Source organism: Vigna unguiculata, chromosome 7 (assembly GCF_004118075.2).
Source record: "Vigna unguiculata cultivar IT97K-499-35 chromosome 7, ASM411807v1, whole genome shotgun sequence".
In the NCBI taxonomy this organism is placed as follows: Eukaryota; Viridiplantae; Streptophyta; class Magnoliopsida; order Fabales; family Fabaceae; genus Vigna; species Vigna unguiculata.
This window is the reverse complement of record NC_040285.1, coordinates 29889122-29911518: the sequence shown is the minus strand read 5'-3', so window position 1 is coordinate 29911518 and position 22397 is coordinate 29889122. Positions and strand designations below refer to the sequence as shown.

General features: G+C 29.5%; 3 protein-coding genes across 3 annotated transcripts; all 3 read right to left on the bottom strand.

Annotated features, from left to right (window-relative positions):
* Positions 1 to 1226: 1226 nt before the first annotated feature.
* Positions 1227 to 5150, bottom strand: LOC114190196 (haloacid dehalogenase-like hydrolase domain-containing protein At2g33255). The gene is made up of 5 exons (XM_028078993.1): positions 4711 to 5150; positions 4598 to 4640; positions 3460 to 3520; positions 2801 to 2935; positions 1227 to 1730 (listed from the first exon to the last, which is right to left on the bottom strand). The coding sequence occupies exons 1-5, from the start codon at positions 5030 to 5032 to the stop codon at positions 1566 to 1568; spliced, it is 726 nt and encodes a 241-aa protein (XP_027934794.1). The 5' UTR covers positions 5033 to 5150; the 3' UTR covers positions 1227 to 1565.
* Positions 5151 to 7485: 2335 nt separating this feature from the next.
* LOC114190645 (pentatricopeptide repeat-containing protein At3g57430, chloroplastic-like) lies at positions 7486 to 9909 on the bottom strand. Its single transcript, XM_028079605.1, has one exon. It carries the CDS (start codon positions 9907 to 9909, stop codon positions 7945 to 7947), a length of 1965 nt encoding a protein of 654 aa, XP_027935406.1. The 3' UTR covers positions 7486 to 7944.
* Positions 9910 to 15375: 5466 nt separating this feature from the next.
* LOC114190754 (myb-related protein 305-like) lies at positions 15376 to 16925 on the bottom strand. The gene is made up of 3 exons (XM_028079760.1): positions 16651 to 16925; positions 16334 to 16463; positions 15376 to 16072 (listed from the first exon to the last, which is right to left on the bottom strand). Exons 1-3 carry the CDS (start codon positions 16805 to 16807, stop codon positions 15580 to 15582), a joined length of 780 nt encoding a protein of 259 aa, XP_027935561.1. The 5' UTR covers positions 16808 to 16925; the 3' UTR covers positions 15376 to 15579.
* Positions 16926 to 22397: the final 5472 nt, after the last annotated feature.

The following is a 22397-nucleotide window of genomic DNA, read 5'->3' as shown; positions in this document are numbered from 1 at the left end:
AAAAATATAAAACATGTAACTAAAAATTATGAAAATAAAATTATAAAATTTAAAAATATAAAATTACAAAAATTAACAAATTACAAAATTATAAAAATATATAATTTCATAATTACGAATTTACAAAATATACAAATATAATTTTTATTTTTTTTAATTTTATAGTTTTATAATGTATAATTGAGAGTTTTCAAAGTTATCAAGGACTTAAAACATAATTAAGCCTTTATATTAATGTATAAAATTTGTAAGTTAAATTTAAAAAATATTGGTCAACTTAAAATATTTAAATAATTTATATTATTTAAGGTTTGGCGTGTGAGGTTGTGAGGGAAAAGAAATTTAAATTCCACCTATTTTGAAAATATCTGAATTTCTACTACTTTAGCTAATTAGAATACTTTACAAAAATGTTTGAATTTTAATTTTTTTTAATTTTTCTATCCAAACAAAACATTTCATTACAAAAAAAAAAATCTAAATTCTTAAAAAAAGAAAAGAAAAATTACTTCATTAAAATACTTTATCCAAACACACCATTCAAATTTTTGGTTTATTTATAAGTTTTTGTTCTTTTATATTTTTGTTGTAGAGTTAACTATAATTTTAGTTCTCCAAATCTAATATAAAACTAAATTATTTAATATAAAATTAAATTTATTTTTGATTGAAACATTGATCTCAAATTCATTTTGATCTCAAATATAAAGTATATGTATATAATCATTTTAATTTAATTATATTAAACTTTTTTGACGTATCATACGTGTTTTCAAGTTAATATATATAATTGGATTAAAATAATTATATATATATATATATATATATATTTTAAATTTGAAAACTAAAATATTTTAAAGTTTTAAAGAGTCAAATTCTAATTTTTATGTACTTTAATTACTAACAATATATTTAACCATTTTTTATTTAAGTAATATTTTTAAATGAGGTATTAAAAATAGACATAAGTAAGCTTTTAAATTTTGTAAAATAAGGTTTGAGTTTGATGAACTTGATTGAAATTAATTCGTTTTTAATGTGATATACCACAAATCACAAGACCAAAAGATTGAAAAGGTTGACAAAGTATATATATATATATATATATATATATATATATATATATATATATATATATATATATATATATATATATATATATATATATATATATATTTCAGAATAAATAGAGCTCCTACACGTAATATCGTGTCAAAACCCATGGGTCAAAGAAGCTGAAGTAACATCTACAGAACTTGCAAGTCCAAAGAGAGGCAACATGTACAGCACAATCCAATGGATCTTGTTACTGACGCTAACTTTCAGAACAATAATTTTGGATGGCATTCATGCGCATGCAAGACAATGAAAATGATCCAAGCTAAGTTACAATATTATTATTAAAGTGGCACCTATTAAATCCTCCAAACCTAAATATTTCAATGATATTTTTGTTTCATGACCTTACCAAGGTAAGATATAAAACTACCCTAATATATATGCCATCTCCATATCTCTTCTTAGCATAAACCGCAATAATTGGCTCGCGTGAACAATCCTTGACATCAAGATGTCAGATCAAAATTTACATCTAGAATTGAGTAAACATCAGCAAGGGAAGACACCTTGAAATCTGGTTTGAATTCAACATCAGCATACTCGGGAGAATCATATATTCCTTTTTGATCAAGCAAGCATGTAAAGGCTCCTGCTCGCTTCCCACAAGCCACCTGTAAAAGGGTTAAATAAGCAATTAAGCATAAATCAATTACCAGCCAATTTCAAATATGATAAATATACTAGGAAAATACAGCATAAATGGAAAGGAATTTGTTTGCAGCCATGTTGGAAATAATAATCCGTTTTACAAATATAAAACAACTCTCAATTAAATTTGGCAGGCTTTCGCATAAAACAAAGACTACTTTGCCTCCCACATGAACAGATTGCCACTATTAAATTTAACAGTAAATACAATTTCCTCTATTCATCATAGTTTTGGGGGACTATGAACATGGGTAAATCATATGGCCCTGAATAGTCAAGGAAATGTGATTTACCATATAACTTATTGTGTTTACCTTAAACGAAAATCTGTTAGGTCTCTCACCATAGTTAAGGAAATGTTAAAAGCATGTAATTTATCATTTTGTTATACAGAGCTTATTCCCCTTGTGGTCCACTTATTAATGCAGCACAATCTTCAATCTTTGACTGATCAAATGCAGATATTTGTAGTGGCATAAAACTTACAGACAAAATAATGATAAAATTAAAATACCACTAGGTAAATAAAATAAGGACACGAGTCACAGTATATATATATATATATATATATATATATATATATATATATATATATATATATATATATATATATATATATATATATATATATATATATATATATATATATATATATATATATATATATATATATATATATATATATATTGCAAGCAAACACAGACTGGTTTGCATACTGATGCTCAATTTTTTTTTACTATAAAGTTTACCGGTCATCATCACAGAACCAACTCTGAGAAAGATTTGAAATGCACTCTTATTTCTCTAGATTCAGGATTTTATTACTACAATATTTAATGTTCTGCTTTTGATTTTGCAATTATTACTATTATGTATTTGTAATCAAATGTGAAAAGAGAAACCAAGAAGAGCCGTAAGCATTTTTCCCAAATAGTGATGATGATAAGAATCAATGCACTTGAAATTGTACATTGCACAGCTACAATGAAAAGTGTGGCATTTGAATACTCACGTTAGGAAAAGAATCACTTACATCATCTTTAAGGCTATCCCCAATCATTATTACTTCATTCGGTTGAACTTCCCAAAGAGAACAGATATGCAATAGTGGAGCTGGATCAGGTTTATAAGGAAGAAATTCCCTGCTTAATGCTGGAGAAAATGTAATCTGCAGCAATGAGAGATAATATATAGTAGTTCAGCATTTTAAAAGAATGAAGAGTTAGAGGTTTAACCTTACACTAAAAATTCACAGTCTTCAAGTCACAATCAATAATGGTGACTTTATGAAGTATGCAACCACCATAGATAGCACATTTTAGAAAGGAGTTTTTTTATAACTGTCTTTATAAGGTTACACCAACTTTTCTTGAAAATAATGGAAATGTAATGTAATAAGATTCCATTCTATACAAGCATCCATCCAGCAACTATATAACTTCATTTTCAAACTGATGTATGTCATACCTACGGACAAAAGAAAGCAGCAGGGCAAAATCCCTTACTCTGTCACGCTTTTCTAGTTTATATTGGCACAATATCAGAGCAAAGCCAAAAACAAAGATCAAATAGGAGAAAAGTGAACAACCTAATTTCACAAACAATTTCCCATATCAATCCAATCCAACAGTCCGAGATAAATAAATTTAGTATATATACATACACACAGTTGCATTTTGTTGACAAACTCACCCCAAATCGTTCATGGAATAAATCAACTGCTGTCTTCATGTTCCTAGTGATCAAACCCCTCCTATTAAAAAAAAGCTATAGATCATGAGTAATTTATTCACATTTTATAACAAACAATACCAAAATGTCTACTGTAAAAAAAAAAATCATACTATCGTTATCTTCTTGGGACAAACAACTTCAAACAAATGGAATCACAGTTAGCTAACGAATACTATTTTCACATAATAAACTTCATATTCTAGAGCATGTTATAGATATGTGCTACAGTAAAAAAAAAATCAATTGATTTTAACAACTCATTGCCATTGGTGTCTAGATGTTAACAAAATCTTAGCATAGACATAGAATATGTATAAATAAAAGAGCACAACTTAAGTGTAGTTCCTAAAATGCTTATGGTAATATTTTTTTGGGTAAGAATTAGAGTTTTACCTCACATAGTAATAAAGATTCGCATAGGATTCTGAGATAAAGTTTTAATTTCAATAGGAAAGCATTACCAAAAGTACATACACATAAGAAACTAAATGTAAGTCTGTCCTAAGAAAAGATAGAACAAAACTGATTGCTTAAATGTTTTGAGCATTGTTCTCTTGTCATAACTGAGAAAGCAACACGGTAATCTGTTTTGACCTTTAGTACAAACATTTATCACAGATACTAAGCTGAACTTTAACTATTTATTGGAAACCGTGTAAAGTAAGTTTCATCACATAAATACGTTAGTTGTCCAAATTAAACAATGTGCCTAAGTTCACATGTATTTAGAGTTGCTTCCAGCAACTTTACCATTAGAGATTGAAGGCTAAAATAAGTTTGAGCTGCTTGTAGAAATAATTATTGTTTACAATAAAAAAAAAATATTATCTTCATAAATATTATTATATATTATAATCAAGTTTAAATAAAATATATATAAAATAATGAGTTGGTTGGAGTTAACGACGATGCTTCTTCTAATAGAATTTAGTTGATATGCTAATGTGGGACCCACTTTTATGCCAGAAACTCCTAGATTGCTCCTGTTTGAGATGCCCTAAGAACCAGGACCAATAACCAATACCGCGTTTAACTGAATCTCAATTTGCAAAGAGCAGAGAACAGAAGAAGAAGAAGAAAATGCGCTTAACTGGACCTTATTTTCTTGGAATCAAGAATAGCACAAAGCTCCGAAGCACCTGCAGAACGAGCATGAAAACTATGCACACTTCATGAGAAAGAGAGAAAGAGAGAGAAATGGATGCAAACCAGGCATGATTTGGAGGCGTTGGAGACCCTGACGCTCGACCTCGGCGATGGCGTCGTAGGCTTGGTGCTTTTTATGAGGAGGCCAAGTCTCGATGTGAGCCAAAATGTCGATGCCGGAAGGGTTTTCCGCCTTCAGCCTGAGGTACTCCGCATCGCCGAGCACCGCCCTGTACATGGCCGGAAAATCGATGACCGGGACGGTGAGGGTGCCGTCCATGTCGAAAACGACGCCTCTTAGGCGCGTTTTGAGTGCGGGAGGATGAGAGGACATTCGCCTGGAGAAGCTAAACGCTTTGGCGGAATTGGATATGAGCAATGGCATTCCCGATCTCTGCTTTCTTCTTCGCGCATCGCATTTTTTGTCCCACTCTTCTAAAATCTTCTTATACACCCACTCTGCACTACACTATTTCGTTAGCTACCGTTAATTCACAATTTTTTCATTTTTTTAAGTTAATCTCTTTCAGAAAACCTTTGGAAGCGCTTCAAAACATGTGATTAACAATTAAAAAAAAAACTACGAAAATTAAAATTAATAGTAAAGACGAAAACCCGAATGAAAATTAACATTTTTTCTAAAAAATATATTCAAATAAAAAATTATTGATATTTAATTTATATCACTTCTATTAACTTGTTGGCTAGATTATAAGAAGCATTTTATTTAACAGTTAGGTGGGACAGTGGAGTATAGCGAGATATTTTCTGAAATGACCTTCGTCCACCGCAAAAGGATATTGGATTTTTTTAAACCAATTTAATTTTCAGACTTTGGTTTATTTATCTTTTCATATTCTATTTTTTTTATTATAGATGATTTTTTTTATTGACAAGTTGTTAGTTTTGTTAATAGAAAGTTAAACTCAAAATTAGACCACCTTCTCCAAATTAGAGTTCATTTTGTTTATGTTAGTTATGCACCTTTTTACTTTCCATTTATCGGAACACAAATTATTTAACTCTATTATGAATAATGTTACTATCTTTTGAGTTTTTATCATGCTTTTAATTTATCGAAGTCATTTTTGCTTAAGTATTTTTAGATGTTAAAAAGTAAAGTTTTCTTATTAATATCAAATAATAATATTATAGTTATATATTAAGTAATTTTTTTTATTTTGTGTTGAATAGCGATAGATTGTTATTATGACTTACAGCAATGACAAAAATGATACTTAATTTTTAGTTTTTTTTTGTTTGGTTTCACTTTAAACACACCCATTCATTGTTTGGTTTAGCATTGATTATGAATTTTCAAATCAAAATGTATGTTTGGTTTTAAAATCAATTTAAAATTAAAAAATTTATTTTCAAAGAGAAGTTATAAATATCAATTTATTTTAGTGTATATGAGATGCATCCTGAATTGATTTTAGTATATATGAAATCATTAAAATAATGTTGTTGTTTGGTTGGTTTTCCAAAATCAATTTATAGGTAAAAAATTCACCTCCAAAAGTAAGTTACCAATTGTAACTTCTCCGACTAAGAAGATCAATTCATTCACTCACGTCAACTAAAATAGCATGTCACAAAAATCATGACCATCTTATTATTTAATAGTATCATTTTAATCAATAAAAATTCTTTTTTAATACAGAAAAAAATATAAATAATATTTTAATCATTATATTCAAACAATTAAAAATTATAAAAAATTTCAAGTATTCAATAAAAAAAACTAATAAAATTTATATTTATAAAAAATTTAAAAATGAATTAAGAGTAAAATATCTTATAATAATTTTTTATATCTTATATATTATGGAGTGTTTAAAAATAATGATTTATTTGCATTTGGGGGGATTTCATTCCAAAATAAATAAAGATTATTAAAAAAAGGTCTTGCTAACCAGTGCTCTATGGGCACTGGTTAAGGATAATTAATATACATTGGATCTTACAAAAGTACATAGATAAGTATAATATTAAATAAATCTTGACCTAATAACCATTAATGCAACTTTATATTTTTTAAAGACAAAAATGCCCATAAATATTGTACATGTGTATTTAATATTTTATTTAATGTTCACAAATAAAATTTAAAACTAATTAAATAATAAAATACTATATTTTAATGTTGCTAAAAATTAGATATAAGAAAATTTTAAAAAATAGTGTTAAACATCTAAAACTTAAAAAAAAAATAAGAAAGTATAAATTAACAGAAAAACCAACAAAAAAAATAGTGTTAAACATCTAAAAATGTTACAAAAAGGAATAATTAAAGTGTCAATTTAAGACTTAATTGATTTTTTTAGTAAAAACCTTAAAAATTTCAAAATCTTGTTTTGTAACAGTAAGTTATTGTCTACACATTTAAAAGGATATTTTTGTCTTTATAAAATTTATTATGTGCATTTATACTATTTTAATTACTGTATTTAATTATTTCAGCTTTCAATGTAAAAATAATGATATCAAAACACATTTATTATTCCTTAACAAATGTACTTAGGACACTAGTTAGCATTCTCCTTATTGTATGATTAAGACTTACTAAACAGTCAGGTTAATAAGGAGATTCCTGAAAAAAATTAATATTTATTTTTGAAATAATTTGTAGAATTTAGCTAAGTGTAACTATTTCTTCCCAATCAATGCCCACGGGTTCGTATTAGAAAATTTGTCTGTCAATTTGGACGGTTTAAAGTTAATAATGACTATCAATTATTTAACCCTACTCGGCTTTTCGTGTGCTTGGACTGCGTATGGAATGCAAGAAAGACCAGGTTGCTGAAGCAGTATCACTCCAGTGAAAATACAAATATTCCTTATATCCTGTATCCACTTTCATTTATCCTCCTAAACACCATTTCATGATCCTGTATTTGACGGAATATAATTATCATTCACCCAGATAATTATGGTAAACTATCGAAAAAAGCATTCAAACTAACAACCCTGAGAAACTAAAGAATTTGAAACAGTTGATTCACATAATTTTTTTTCCGTGGTGGCATGGATTGTTGTTGAATCAATCCTAATGCTATTATATTTGAAATGGAGATCTTTGCCATCCAGGTCGTAAATCAGAATGTGGATCTTTGCTATCTTTTGACACCAATGCTGTAAAATGGGCTTGTTTTGAAGGAAATGTTTTTCCTCCCCTCCCGTTTTCTTCTTCACGATGGTAAGGCTGCATGTGAACCTCCATGCATCTCATCTGCATATAGAATGCTTGGCCTGGCCAGTTTTCAGTGTTCACCAGACACTTTAAGATTTGCAGATTCAAATCAGGATATCACTTTCAGCACAACCATCTGACATTATTGATACGAGGTCATCAAGCATTCCATATATTAAACTAGACGAAGGATGTGCTTTGTCAGCAACACAAAAAGAATGAGTCTTACCACCAACAATTATCCAACTGCAACCTGGAATCTTTTTTAAACCTCTTTCTTTCATCCTTGTTCTCACCTCACTTACCACATCCCATCTTCTAGAGGAAGCGTATGTATTTGAAAGGGATATATAATTTGAAGGGTTTTCAGGTTCCAGCTCTAAAAGGTGCCTATAAGCCAGGTCTCTTGTCCTTGAATTCCCATGCATTACAGAGGCAGTTAAAAGAGATCCCCAAACACTTGGACCAGGATCTATAGGCATTTCTACAATGAATTCCAAGGCTTGATCAAGCTGGCCTGATCTGCCTAACATATCCACAACACAAGCACAAATTTCAACTGTTGGTTTTATATCATACTTAGTCATCAGCGACTTATATATACTAATGCCTTCATCTACCAATCCTGACTTGCTACAAGCAGAAAGAACACCAACCACTGTTATCATGTCTGGTTTGAACCCTTCCTGAAGCATTTTGTGATACGTAACTACAGCTTCTTCTCCTCTCCCGTGTAATCCATACGCAGAGATCATTGAACTCCAGCTAATACCATCTTTGAAGTAGGAATCAGATTCAAATGCCCTTTTTGCATAATCCAAACTCCCACTTTTGGAATACATGTCAATTAAAGAATTGCATAGGCTAACATCATCGTTTAACTCCATTTTGATAGAAAACCCATGTATTTGTTTCCCTCCTGTTAATCCAGCAAGCGAGGCACAAGCGGGAAGCACACTAACAAGTGATACTTTATTGGGTCGTATACCATCCTTCATTTGCATCTCACGAAGAAGAACCAATGCATCCTCAGGTGCTCCATTCTGCACATAACCATTGATCATTGCCGTCCAAACATATACATTTCTGTTTCTCATTTGGTCAAACACTTTCCTTCCGATAACAACTCTCTTACTCCTGGAATACATATCAATCAAAGAAGACCCCATATGCACATCTAAACCCATCTTCAAATCAAACCCATTCTTCACCACGAAACAGTGAAGCTCCCTCCCATAATCCCACTTACCAGAATCGCTACAACACAGAGGCAGCAAACTCGCAACAGTAAAAGCATCGGCCATAAACCCCTCACATTGCATTCGTACAAAAAACTTCCACAAATCGTCATGAGAGGGAGAATTACAAATTCCCAAGGCAGCACACCCAGAAATTACAACATTGAACGAACCCACATTCCTCTGAGGCATTTCCTCAAACACTTTCACCGCTTGAGCAAACTCCCCACACCTACAATACATTGCCATCAGAGAATTCGCAACAACAACATCCGACACAAACCCAACCCTTACACTCTTCCCATGAATCAATCTCCCGGAAACCAAGTCCTCAAGTTCACCGGAAACCTTGAAAACCGTCGCGAGAGTGTAGTCATCGGGCAACACACCATTGCGACCCATTTCTCCGAACAAAGCAAAGGCTTGGTGAAAGTTGTGGTTTTTAACGTATCCATTAATCAGTGAGTTCCAGAGGTAAACGTTCTTGGCCTCAACGGACTCAAAGACGAACCTTGACGATCTCAACCCGCCACACGTGGCGTATGCAGAGACGAGCCTTGTGGCGAGGAAAACGTTTTGCGCATACCCATTGGCGAGGATCTGAGCGTGAGATTGTTGAGCGAGTTTCTGAGCTCGAAGGTCGATGCAGAGTTGAAGCAGATGGAGGAGACTGTGCTCTGTACGGGGGAGAGAGACAATGGCAGAAGTGTAATAACGACAAGTTATTAGGGCAAATGTAAATGCCCTCCTCATAACCATAAGAACCAGAAGTTGCGTTGAGTTTGAATTTGGCGGTTTAAGTTGAAACAGATATTTGAGATGTGTTTCCATGTGCACAACACAACAACAGCGCAACATTGTCTTGTACTAGGGTTCCACACTGCTCCATTTAAATCACGATAAATTCGTATAATTATAAATATTTTTCATGTTTGATCTATTAAATTTATCAACTTGAAACTATAGCGTTCCAGTATTTTCTCATTGTTTCTTCCTTCTCTAACTTTCTTCCTCCCTGAAAGAAAATTGGGGCAAATATATCATACTATTTGTACACATAGAAATCACCTTCACTCGTGTAATAAAACATGTTTTTGCAAGCATGTACCTAGGATAAAGATATGTCTGTTTTTATATTATTTTTTAGTACAAAACGAAGGTGTGCTTTAATCATGTATGTTTTACAAAACTACTAGTATTCTCTTACAAAATACTTTGGTACATTATACTTTAATTACTTAGACACTCTGATATAAGGTTTTATCTGCCATTCGCTATTATTTTCTTGGTTAAATTATACTTTTAATTCCCATTTTCGTAGCAAAATTTGAATTTGGTCCCTCAATTATTTTTTATCTCAATTTGGTCCCTATTTTGGGAAATTTGACTCAATCAAGTCCTTTCCGTTAGTGGTGGAGTAACGGTGTTAAATGGGGTGCCACGTGTCAGCTTCTGGATTTTTTGAATTTCTTTTTGATTTTTTTTTTATTTTTTATTAATTTTTTTAAAATTTTTAAAAAAATTAAAATTTTGCCACGTGTCAAGCTGAAATCGTGCCACGTGGCAGTGACAGTGCCACGTGGCAGTGACAGTGCCACGTGTCACTATTTGGGAGGTGTCATTTTCTCATTCTCAATTTGATCCTTGTATTTGATCTTTTGTCTCAATTTAGTCCCAATTTTTGTAAAAATTGTGCAATTTCGTCCCTCCAAATTGAAACAAAAATTATAAAATGTTATACAAATATTTTTATTAAATTTGATTTTTTTATTCAAATTGATATTTTTATTATATATTTTCAATAAAACCAAGTTTCTTTAAATTTGTTTCACATTAAATTTTACTTAAAATTGTTTTCAAATTTTAAATTTATTTGTTTTTTATTGTTACATAAACTAGTTAATTTTTCTTAAATTATATAATTTTTATTTTTATACTAACTAAAATATTTGTATAGAAATTATTGAATTTTACACATTTTAAAAATATGCAATTATTTAAAATATAAATTCAAATAAAAAACAATATTAAAGTATAATGTAATAAAATATCAATATAATTTATGAATTTTTTTATTGATATTATTTTCTATTAACAACTTTAAAACAATTTTAAATAAAGTTTAACGTAAAATATAAATTAAAATAAACTTAATCTTGTTAAAAATATTTACTTGAAATATCAATTTTGATAGAAATATCTTTGCATATTTATATAGAAATTAAATTTGGTTTCAATTTGGAGAGGGACAAAATTGCACAATTTTTACAAAAATTGGGACTAAATTGAGACAAAAAATAAAATACAGAGACCAAATTGAGAATGAGAAAATGACAACTCCCAAATACTGCCACGTGGCACTGTCACTGCCACGTGGCACGATGTCCGCTTGACACGTGGCAAAAATTTTAATTTTTAAAAAAATTTTAAAAAAATTAATAAAAAATAAAAAAAATTTCAAAATAAAATTTCAAAAAAAAAATAAAAGAATTTCAAAAAATCCAGAAGCTGACACGTGGCACCCCATTTAACACCGTTACTCTACCACTAACGGAAAGGACTTGATTGGGTCAAATTTCCCAAAATAGGGACCAGATTGAGATAAAAAATAATTGAGGGACCAAATTCAAATTTTGTTACGAAAATGGGGACTAAAAATATAATTTAACCTATTTTCTTTCTCTCATTCCTCAAGAGCATTCCTTTAGATTTTGCCTTGAATCAAAAGTGAGTCAAATTTAAAAATTTAAGTGTTAGAATATTATTTCTTTAATTTGAGAATATCACAAACTGTAGATGTACGCAACATTATCATCAATGTATAAAAAATGATGTAATTGAATTATTTTTATAAACCAAAGAATTTAATTGCTTTAGATAAGAATTGGGAGTTTATTTGAGAAAAAAAAATTAAGCCTTTATTTTAAATTGAGATTGAAGTTATTACTGATGAACACGACTTCTACCACGTAAAGTCATACGTGCGAAGCATAATTTACCCATAAATGATAAATTTTTTGAAATGTGTTCATTCTCCTAATTTGGTACAAAACTGTACTGTCTATGGTACACATTGTTAAGATTAAATATATTTTTATCTTTTAATTTTTTATATAAAATTGAAATTAGTTCATTTTCGAAACTTTAATCAAATTAGTTTTCTAATTCTAGAAATGTTTAGAATCAGTTTTTTTAGTCAAATTTTGTTAAGTATATTTGACGTTTTAAACACTTTTTTCGGTTAACATTTAACTGAAATTATATCAAACAATATAAACAACTCAACTCAAATGTTATGCTAACATAGAATGCGTATGAAACATAAAATAAAGTTAACAAAATTTTGTTAAAAATACTAAATTCAAACCGTTCTAAAATTGAAATACTAAATTGGACCAAAATTTCGAAGATAGACTAATTATAATTTTCATTGAAAGTTAAAGAGCTAAAAAGATATTTAACTCACCTTTAATATATGCACCATCTTTGTACTTAATATTACTTTAGGAATAACTCTTTTAAGATGCAATCTTTAATAAAGCTTCACGTATCATTAGATTAACCTAATTTAATCATTAAATATTTTAATCTTAATGAACGAGAGCCTAGGATCCTCACTCTTAATAAAAAAAATAATGTATGTCAAAATCTAAACAAACATGACATTTATAGTTGTATATTTGGATGTGTTTTTTAAAAAAGTATATACATTAAATTAATTTAACTATTTAGTAGAATTTTAAATATATAATTATACAAAATTGACCGTAAATATGAATTGATGATATATTATATTTATTTATATGCATTCAGTTACTTTCACAGCGTAGAAAAAGTAGCAGGGGTATAATTTTAGGTTCGAGTGAGTGGGGCTTATGCATTAATATTCTCCCTTTAATTAAAAAACTGAGATTATTGTGCCATTCTTATGTTTTTAATAGGTACAGGTGTAGAGAATAATAATTTGCATTCATTTTTAAATTTATAATAGATATTTAAAAGTTCGTTAAGAAATTGTTTTATAAATTATCGCTACGCACTTTAAAAAAGATTAGAAAAAAAAAGTTATCTAGTTGAATTTCGGTTCCTATCTTATGTCTCTTCGGTTGCTTTAGTTAATTTATTTTGGCATTCATATATTTTAGTCTCTCTTTTGATAAGAATTAAAATATCATTTAAATACGTGAAGAAGAAGAAAGAAAATAATAATACATAAACAACATTTTCCCTTATATTAATAATATTTGAAAATTATTTTGAAGCTTATAGCTTATTAAGCTATTTGCCACTGAAACTAATAATTAGATTCAGTTACCATAAAAAAAATTGCGGTCAAAATTTAATTCTCGACACTTATTTGTAGAATGGACAAAATTGACTAAAGTATTACTACTAATTGAAATTGACTCATTTATGTGTACTCTTTCCTTTTATTTTAACGAACAATGTTTATTCTTATGTCTTATTTTAGTAATCTTTTCTAGAATTATTATCAAAGTTCAAACTTCATAGATAATTTTTTTTAATTTTTGTAAAAAGAATTGATTTAACCGACGCTAATTTTTTCAAAAAAAAAAACACATAATACACTATTTATTATTTTTCACGCCATTCATAAATAAAGACAAAAAATAATAATTTTAAAAATATATACAGTAACTAAGTTTAGACCGTGAACTATTTTCAAATCTAAGTCAACCTTCAGAACTAAAAATTCTTTTTTCATTTTATTTAACATGCAATCTCAGAAACTGTTTTGAAAACAAACGAAATGCTGCAGAAATTAATTATTGAATGGAGTAAAAGTGCTTAAGAATGTAAATAGAAATTAACACCTAAAATAAATTCTCATTCATAAAATAATTATTTCAGTCTTGATTCTTTTATCATCATTTCTTTATCGTCAATATAATCAACCTGAACCGTACGAAAACAAAAAAATTCTTAACGTTTCAGGTAGTATCTTTCCCTCTGTAATTCAAGATTCTGAGATACTTGCAGAATGTCAGAACTAGAGATACTTCTTCAAACATGTTCAGGGTGTAATCAACACGTAAAAAGATTATTTGTTAAATAAATGAAATATATACTGCGTAAGATGTGTGAGAATTAAAGCATCAAATTCTATCTTGGTTTAAGAAATTTATTCATCAATAAATGAAAAACAAAAGGGAATTTGTAGTATGTGTTGGTTAAATAGACAAAAAGAATAAGGTGAGAAAAGACGTGTTAAGAAGCTTCATGTTGAGTGTTACCAATAATACCAAAAGTATCTCACAATCTATGTTTAAAATTTGTTTATGCAGTAATGAAGGGCATGTCTTAGCTTAATGAAATTTGTTGTTTTCTTATTTATCGGTGGTTAAAAAACACCGATAGACAAAAATAAAAGTAACAAATTTTATAAGTTCTAATTCAATATATTATTATTATATTAAAAATAAATTTTAAGTCTATTTTGATGTCATTAACAAAAGTTTATAACGTGAGATTTAATTCACATAAATATTGTAAATTGATTTTTTTTTAATTGATTTGTTATTTTAAAAAGAATTTAAATTTTTATTTCCACTAAGGTTTCAGACTATATTGTAAGAGGAGAAAATTAATGAGAAATGAGAATGATTAGAGATATCAAAATGAGTTTCAATCCGTGAGCTAACCCGGCTCACCACGGATTCGAGCCGGATTGGGTTGAGAAAAATTTAGTTTTTTCAAAAGTGGGTTGAACTCAACCGGTTCACTTAAACCACGGGTTAAACGGGTTCGAGCCGGGTTGAAGAATGTATATTTTTTTTATTTATATTTTGTTGAATAGCATGACAGAAAATTTGTAATATTAGTCATGCTTTCTTAAACTAATGAATACTTTCTTGGAAATAATTCTTCATATATTGGTGGTGAGCATGATCAAAACATTGGTTCTTGATTTTACTATGATTGTCATCTCATGGGTTACTTAAAAATTTATTTAAATATTTGAATAATAAAAAAAATAAATAAATAATTTTTTTAGGTGGGTTGGTGAGCCAATCCACTTAACCCACCAACCCGTGGTGGGTTGAGCCGAGTTACAAAATTTCTGATTCACCAGAAAGTGAACTGGGTTGAATTCACTCATTTTGAACCCAGCTCATGGTAAGCCAACCCGTGTGAGCCGTCATTTTGACATGTCTAAGAATGATTAAGAAAATGTAAAGGGAAATCTAGTTAATTTTTTCCCCATTTCTTGCGCTTTCCTACGGCAACAAAAAGCTGTTACTTCAAAGCAAAAAAGCAAACACTTTATGAGCAAAATTGAGACACTTTTTATTAAAGGGGTTATACAATAACTCGCCTTCAGAAAATCACTCACTAGTCACTACACTGACTTGCACACTTTCAAGAAACAATTAATCCTAACTCTGAGCTCCTTATTTAGGAGCCTTATCAAGCCGTGACTCATATTTGTAGTACAAATCTTTCTAACACTTTTCAAAGCTAAATAGATAAGAAAAAACTTTAACTGAAAGGAGTGACTAAATTGTGTAAACTAGCTTTGCTGGTAGCATTGAAATTGCAAAGAACATCGTCCAAGTTCCAGAGTCCATCCCAGAGAATTTCTTCGTTTGAGGAGTCTGGTGCAGAGACATTGTCACTCACATTGAACATGGAGTAGAAATAGCCCTGCTGCTCTGAACTGTTTGGACACATGTTAGCCATTTCTTGTGTCTCTTGAGATGTAGAAGGCACTCTGTGATCATTTTCTTCAAGCAAGTTTATGATCCCTTTTATGTCCAAGTTGAATTGGAATTGTTGCTGCTGCTGCTGAACCTGCTGCTGATGCTTCAACTGCAGTTGTTGCTGTTGAAACTGCTGCCTCCTTGAGGAACGGATTCTAGCCTTCTCAGCAGCATCAGAAGGACTCTTAGTCTTTTTCTTGAAATGAGTCCTCCAATAATTCTTTATCTCATTGTCAGTTCTTCCCGGTAAGCTTCTTGCGATTGTTGACCACCTGAAATGTTCTTGATTTAGTTTCACAAGCTTTACCATAAGAAAAACATTTTTTTAATGACTAAATTTTAACAATTTTATTTTGTTATAAATGATATTTTTTAAGTACTTTCTCATTTTTTTTTCTATTTTATCACCTCGTGTTATAAGAAAAAGTTATTAAAATTTAATTGATAAAATATCATTATCCTTATCATAAATAAATATTAATATTTATGTTGAGAAAACATGCAAGTATAAGGGATTCAGATTCAAAATTTACCTGTTTCCCCACCTAGCATGCAGTTCCTGAATTATGCTTTCTTCTTGTGGTGTTATCTGGCCCTTCTTTAGGTCTGGTCTCAGGTAATTCACCCATCTCAGTCTGCAGCTCTTTCCATTTCTTTTCAGTCCTGTTCAGAGAATAGGTGTAAATTAAGTATGTGAGAGCAATTAACAAGAAAAAAAATAGTGCATAAAGCTATGATAAAAGAAGTGAGAAGAGTGTAAAAAAGATTGCGAGTTCAACTTTTCAATAACAAAATAGTAACAAATAACATTTGTGAATGAAAAATGACAAAAAAAGGTTGTGGTAGGGACCTGCAAGTCTTGCAACAGAGTTCCATCTGCCTTCACCATGCAATCTGACATACTGAATGAGCAATCTGTCTTCTTCAGCAGTCCAAGGACCCTTCCTCCATCCTTGTTCCTCCATCACACCCCACCCCATGTTCCCTGCCATAACTCCCCAATACATACAAAAAGTTTTCTAAAGTTTTTTGTCTCTTTGGGAAAGGTTTTGTGTTGTAAATTCTATGGCACTGATTTGTGTTCAATGTTTGCTGCATATTTATACCTGCAGCTGGACCTCAACTTGATTATGTCAGTCAACCAATGTTATTTTCTTGTAATCCTTGTCCATGTCACTGTTAGAAGGAAAAGACAACATTTTTTTACAACAAATCACATGCTATAGTTTAATAAAGTTGTTATGAATGACAAAGTTTCTTTAAGTATTCTTGTGAAATAATATAAAAGATAAAACATACTCTATTAAAAATATCAATTTAACCATAATTTGCTTTAATAATTAACAGTATATATAACTAATTATTATTATATATGTTAGACGAAATGTGGTTTAATTAAATTTAATCATCATTTTTATATACATTTGTAATGATTTTATATAGTTATGTAAATGGAAAAACATGTGTAGGTAAAATTTTGATAATTGACGAAAATACCCTCAGGCTTTATTATTTACGTCAGGTTGATGTTAGTGAGTGTTTGGGGTTTGAAACGTGATTGTCTAAGAAAAATCGACTTCCTCACCAACAAAATCTTGAGCCGCTGAAAGAGCTTGGAAAATTGCAATCAGCCAATGATGAAATAACATACAAGAGAAGGGTATATTAGAAAATTGAAGACTATGTTAAACTATTAGGTGACAAGATAAAATTAAAGAGAAATTAAAATTTTTTATGGTTATGAAAAGTTGTTGTGGTGACACGTGTTATGTAGGGTGATGGATCTGGACACAAAATTTTACTGCTTGAGAAGCATAATCTAAGGAATGAAAGATAAAATAATAACGTTAGTGATGTTTTTTTTAAAGTGAAAAGTACAAGATCCCCAATGGGCATTCCCCAGGTGTTGGACTGCTTGCCTCTTTCGGGGATCAATACAGATAATTGTGATTTTTCATTAAAATATTATTTAATTGGATACTATTTTTGGGTATTGGGGCCAATTAAATATTATGGCTATGATGGGTCCAACGTCATCTTGGGACAGCTGGTGTTTCTTGCTTTTTTTTTTCTTCCAACCATGGTGCTTCGTGAACTGATGCTGGACATGTGAATTTTCCATTTTTCTTTGGTACAGAAAAAAACAAAACACATTTGATTTTGAAAATATTGATGTTCAATTTCACATGTGAGGTTTTAGCTAAATTAGTTGTCACTTGCCTATGTTTAATTTAGAGTTTGTTTTTTTCTTTTGAGTTTTGTTATATTGTCTTATGTTAAACATTAAAAATATATTATTTTGATATTTTAAAAATAATTTTAATATATTTTAAAATTTTAAAATTAATGACCATCAATATATTTTGATGTTAGAAAAAAACAGCAGAATAAAATTAGTAAAAAATTTAAACTCTTTTATTTATTTGCATTTTTAGTAAAGAAAAATATTTTGAGCATTAATTTGTTATTCGTAGAAGTTATATATCTTATATTAATTTTTTTTCTTAGAGATATTTACTGAAATTCATCTTAATATATTATTATTCAAAAGAAAATGAAAACAAATTCATATTTTTGTTTTTCTTCTTTTAATTACATTACTTTAGTTTAATGAAAACTATTAAACTTTAAAGGTGAGAGTCAATAAGTAGAAATATATATTAGATTTTATATCATTCTAATAGTGAATTTATATTTAATTCAATCTAATAAAAATGAATTTAAAAAGGATTTGATGGATCTTCTGAAGAAATATTTACAAAAAAAGACATGAATTCAAATTCATATAAAAATTAACACAATTTTTAACTTAAAATGTTAAAACAATAAATTTGTGAATTTTCATTGTTATAACATGTTTAATTTTTGTATTTTTAATTAATGTAAGATTTAGACTTATATTTGAATTCTTAATATGATTGAATTATATTTATATATATTCTAACTCGTTCTTATTCTTAATTGATGTGAGATGTCTAACAAATTTAATAAACTAAACTTTATAGTTTAAGGTTATTTCTTTTAAAACAAAATAAAAATGGAAAAATGGACTTTCGTTGTTAGAGAGAGATCTCTTGAGCTCTTTAATTTGTTCCTTATCTATCGAAAACAAGGCTCTTTACTCTTTATTCCACATTCCTATATAGCACTTTTTGGTATTTTAATCTCAAAAGGATGTTATGTGGATTGTTGATGAAGTGTTAGAACCCCAGACATTACATTGAAAGCCATAGTCATAATTATCAAATTGGCTTCGTCACTGAAACTCGCACACTAATTTCAAACGTTCACTTGCTGCACCATACATAGGTGAATCATTTTGAAACACTCATCACTGGAAAAAAGAAGCACGAACACCACCAAACATAATAATAATGTTCCGTTCTTTTAATTCAAATAATAACATTAAAAATGTGTATATGTGTAGATACTGCAAGCAATATCCGTGTATGGTACGGATCGATCATGATCTAATAAAGTAAACAACATATTATAAATATACTTGTACTACTAAAACACTTTGTTTAACAGCTAAGCATGTGTGCGCACTCAAACCAAATTTTTAAAAACTAAAGGTGAAAAAAGAGGATCGTTTGTGATTTCTTGTGTTTAACATTATTTTTTTGTGTGGATACACATGTAATTTGTTCTTTCTTTGGTTGTCCTTTCAACACAGATTAGGATCAAGGTTTTGCCATTGTCGTTGCGGGGACACTTGAGAGTATTTAAATCGAACCATTATTCTATCGAATCTAATTGTTTAACACGACCCACATATATTAATTGTGCTGTGTCTTCTGGAAATCCATTTGTTAATGAGATCAAACTTTGACACTCGCCAATTAACTTTGCAATTTGATAAAATTTAAAAGTTGTGATACTGTTTTTCATATCGACCAAGGCTTTTAGAAGATTGTGTACTCATCATCAACGTAACGTGACTTGAATACTTAATTGCAAGAAGATTAATTAAGTCAAGAGTTAAACATGCTTTTAGATTGTTAATTGTAAGATGGTTTTATAGACGATTTGCTTGAACGGAAAATTATGAGAATTGGATCTTAAAAAGCAAGACGTTAAAAAGGCCTAATCATGATCGATTTGTGTTTGAAGGAATTACTTACCAGAAAATAAAGCAAGAAAGTGGAGAAAGAGAGATATGAATATTAATTAATTGTAGTAAAATATTAGACTCACAATTAATATAGCTAATAGAGTTGGAAACTTGGGAATAGAAAAGTGATATCGTTTTTTAATTGAATACCAACATACCAATCTAGAGAACTTGGTAGTGTCCTCAAATCATGAACACAAAGTTAACAATTTTAGAATGATATTATGATCTCTAACAATCGCATAAGCATTAGCTTAACCATAAATAGTATATGCATCAACTTATTTAAACCCTTTTGCACATCCACTCACGGTACCCAACCTTAAGCATAACGTGACAAAACATCAAACTATGGACACTTTTTACCAATAGATTTGATAAATTCTACGAATATTTTCTCTAATATTTTAAAATTCCGTAGCTAATGTGTGTTTTGCCATCTTCAATTCTATTAAATGCAAATTCTGCTGAAAAGGAAGAATTAAAAACTTGTAAGGATATAAAGAACATCTTAACCACCGCTAAATTAACCCAAATAAAATGCAGCAGATAGAACTTGAGAAAGGAATAAAAGTAATATATATATATATATATATATATATATATATATATATATATATATATATGCTCCCTCGTTCTTGGTTTGGGTTATTTATATACTAGGTTCAGCTTCAATCTTTTTCGATGATATGATTCGAATCTTTTATAGTTGATATGTTTTTCTTGTGTTTGTCTATTCCTTATTCCTCATTGGTCATTATGAGATGAGAAAGAATTTTGCTTGTAACCTTGACGTTTGTTATAAATGGGTTGGACATGTTCATGATTGTTGAGTATCCATGTCTAATAATAAAGAAATTAATCGAGAATATTGGAATGTATCAAGTAAATATTTAAATTAGTAAGAGATTACAATTATCAAAATTAGTCGTATAAAAATTTTGTAATATATTACAAAAAGAATGAATCCATTGAACTAATTGCACAGAAGCTATTAACTTGTACATTAACGAACCAATAATTTTCACACAACAGGCAAAAAATAATACTCCTCAAGCTGAAGAGTAAATGTAGAGGTTGGACAAAAAATTATATGAACTGTGACAAGTTATTGAAAAAATATATGCAAAATGGTCTGAGGAAGGAAAAAAAAAAGCAGTTAAAAGAGTCTAGCTTCAAGTTTTTTTTTTGGTTTTAACTATTCAACAATTATCTCCTCAACATGTTTTATATGAAAAGTAAGATCAAAAGCAATACACTGTGCAGATTAATTGACTGTCATAAAAAGAGAAGAGTTGGAGTGAAATCACAGGTAAAAAATAACTCTACCACTTGCAACTCACAAGTGATACAGTAGCCACGATGATACACTACTAGCCACGATTCAATATTCAGTTTCAGAAAGCACTGGGAAATTTGTCACTTGCATCTTCGATTTTCATGAAATGAAAAGAAAATAAAAAATACAAGGAACATGAAATAACCAGTGACATAATCTTGTTTTTATGAAGGCACAATCAAAATAATTGAAGGCCTAGATCAAAATCAGTGAGGAAGAATAAATCATCTTTGTGAATGAGATCCCTTAATACAATGAATAACTTGAATGGCAGCCTAATAATGATGAACAGAAAGGGCATAATAAAATTTTATACTGCAAAACAAAATAATCTGTGCATGTGTGCCCAACGATTGCGACCATATTTATTTGAAGGCAATGTTCATGATGTGCTGGTGTTCGATTGATTCAAGTTACTTAAAACAACAATATTGGAATTTGAACCCTACAAACTTTATGTTCCTTTACCATCATTTACTTCAAAAACCATAAAAAAACAATTAAGTACCAATTAGTCTGAGTCATGGAAACTAAATTCATGTTATATCAAACACATTTGTTGGTCTAAATCTAAATAGTTAACTGGGTCATTTTAACAAACATCATATAAGCATATATGGTGTTTTTTTTAGTATATATCTATTCTTTTTTAGTCTAACAACAGCTGCAATAGCGCGTTGAATGATATACACCATTTCGTATTGGTTGATTATCCAATTGTGTTGAAGTAGGTAAGTTTTAGTGTGCCCTCAAAGTTGTAATGACACTGAAACAACCATTATGGGTGGCTAAATCTGACTAACTGTTCAAGTCTTTGACCACTGGTTTAACAATGAAAGCAGGGGAAAAGTTATGTAACAATTAGTGACTGTAAGTTAAAGATCAAAAACAACCAAAGTTTTGCAATAAATAAATGAGACAACTTAGGTCATTGCACTATTTCACACATATACCTGCCAAAAAGGTGGGGCTTAGAGTACTTTTCAGAATGATTGTAGTTCCTTTGTGACCTAACTTTTAACTTCATAATTCTGAGTATTATCTTCACTTCCTTTTTCATAATTCTTCGTTTACTGTTGGAAGAGATGACGCCTACGAAACCAGTGACCAATCACTGGCTTCAAGCTTTAAACACTGCAACTTG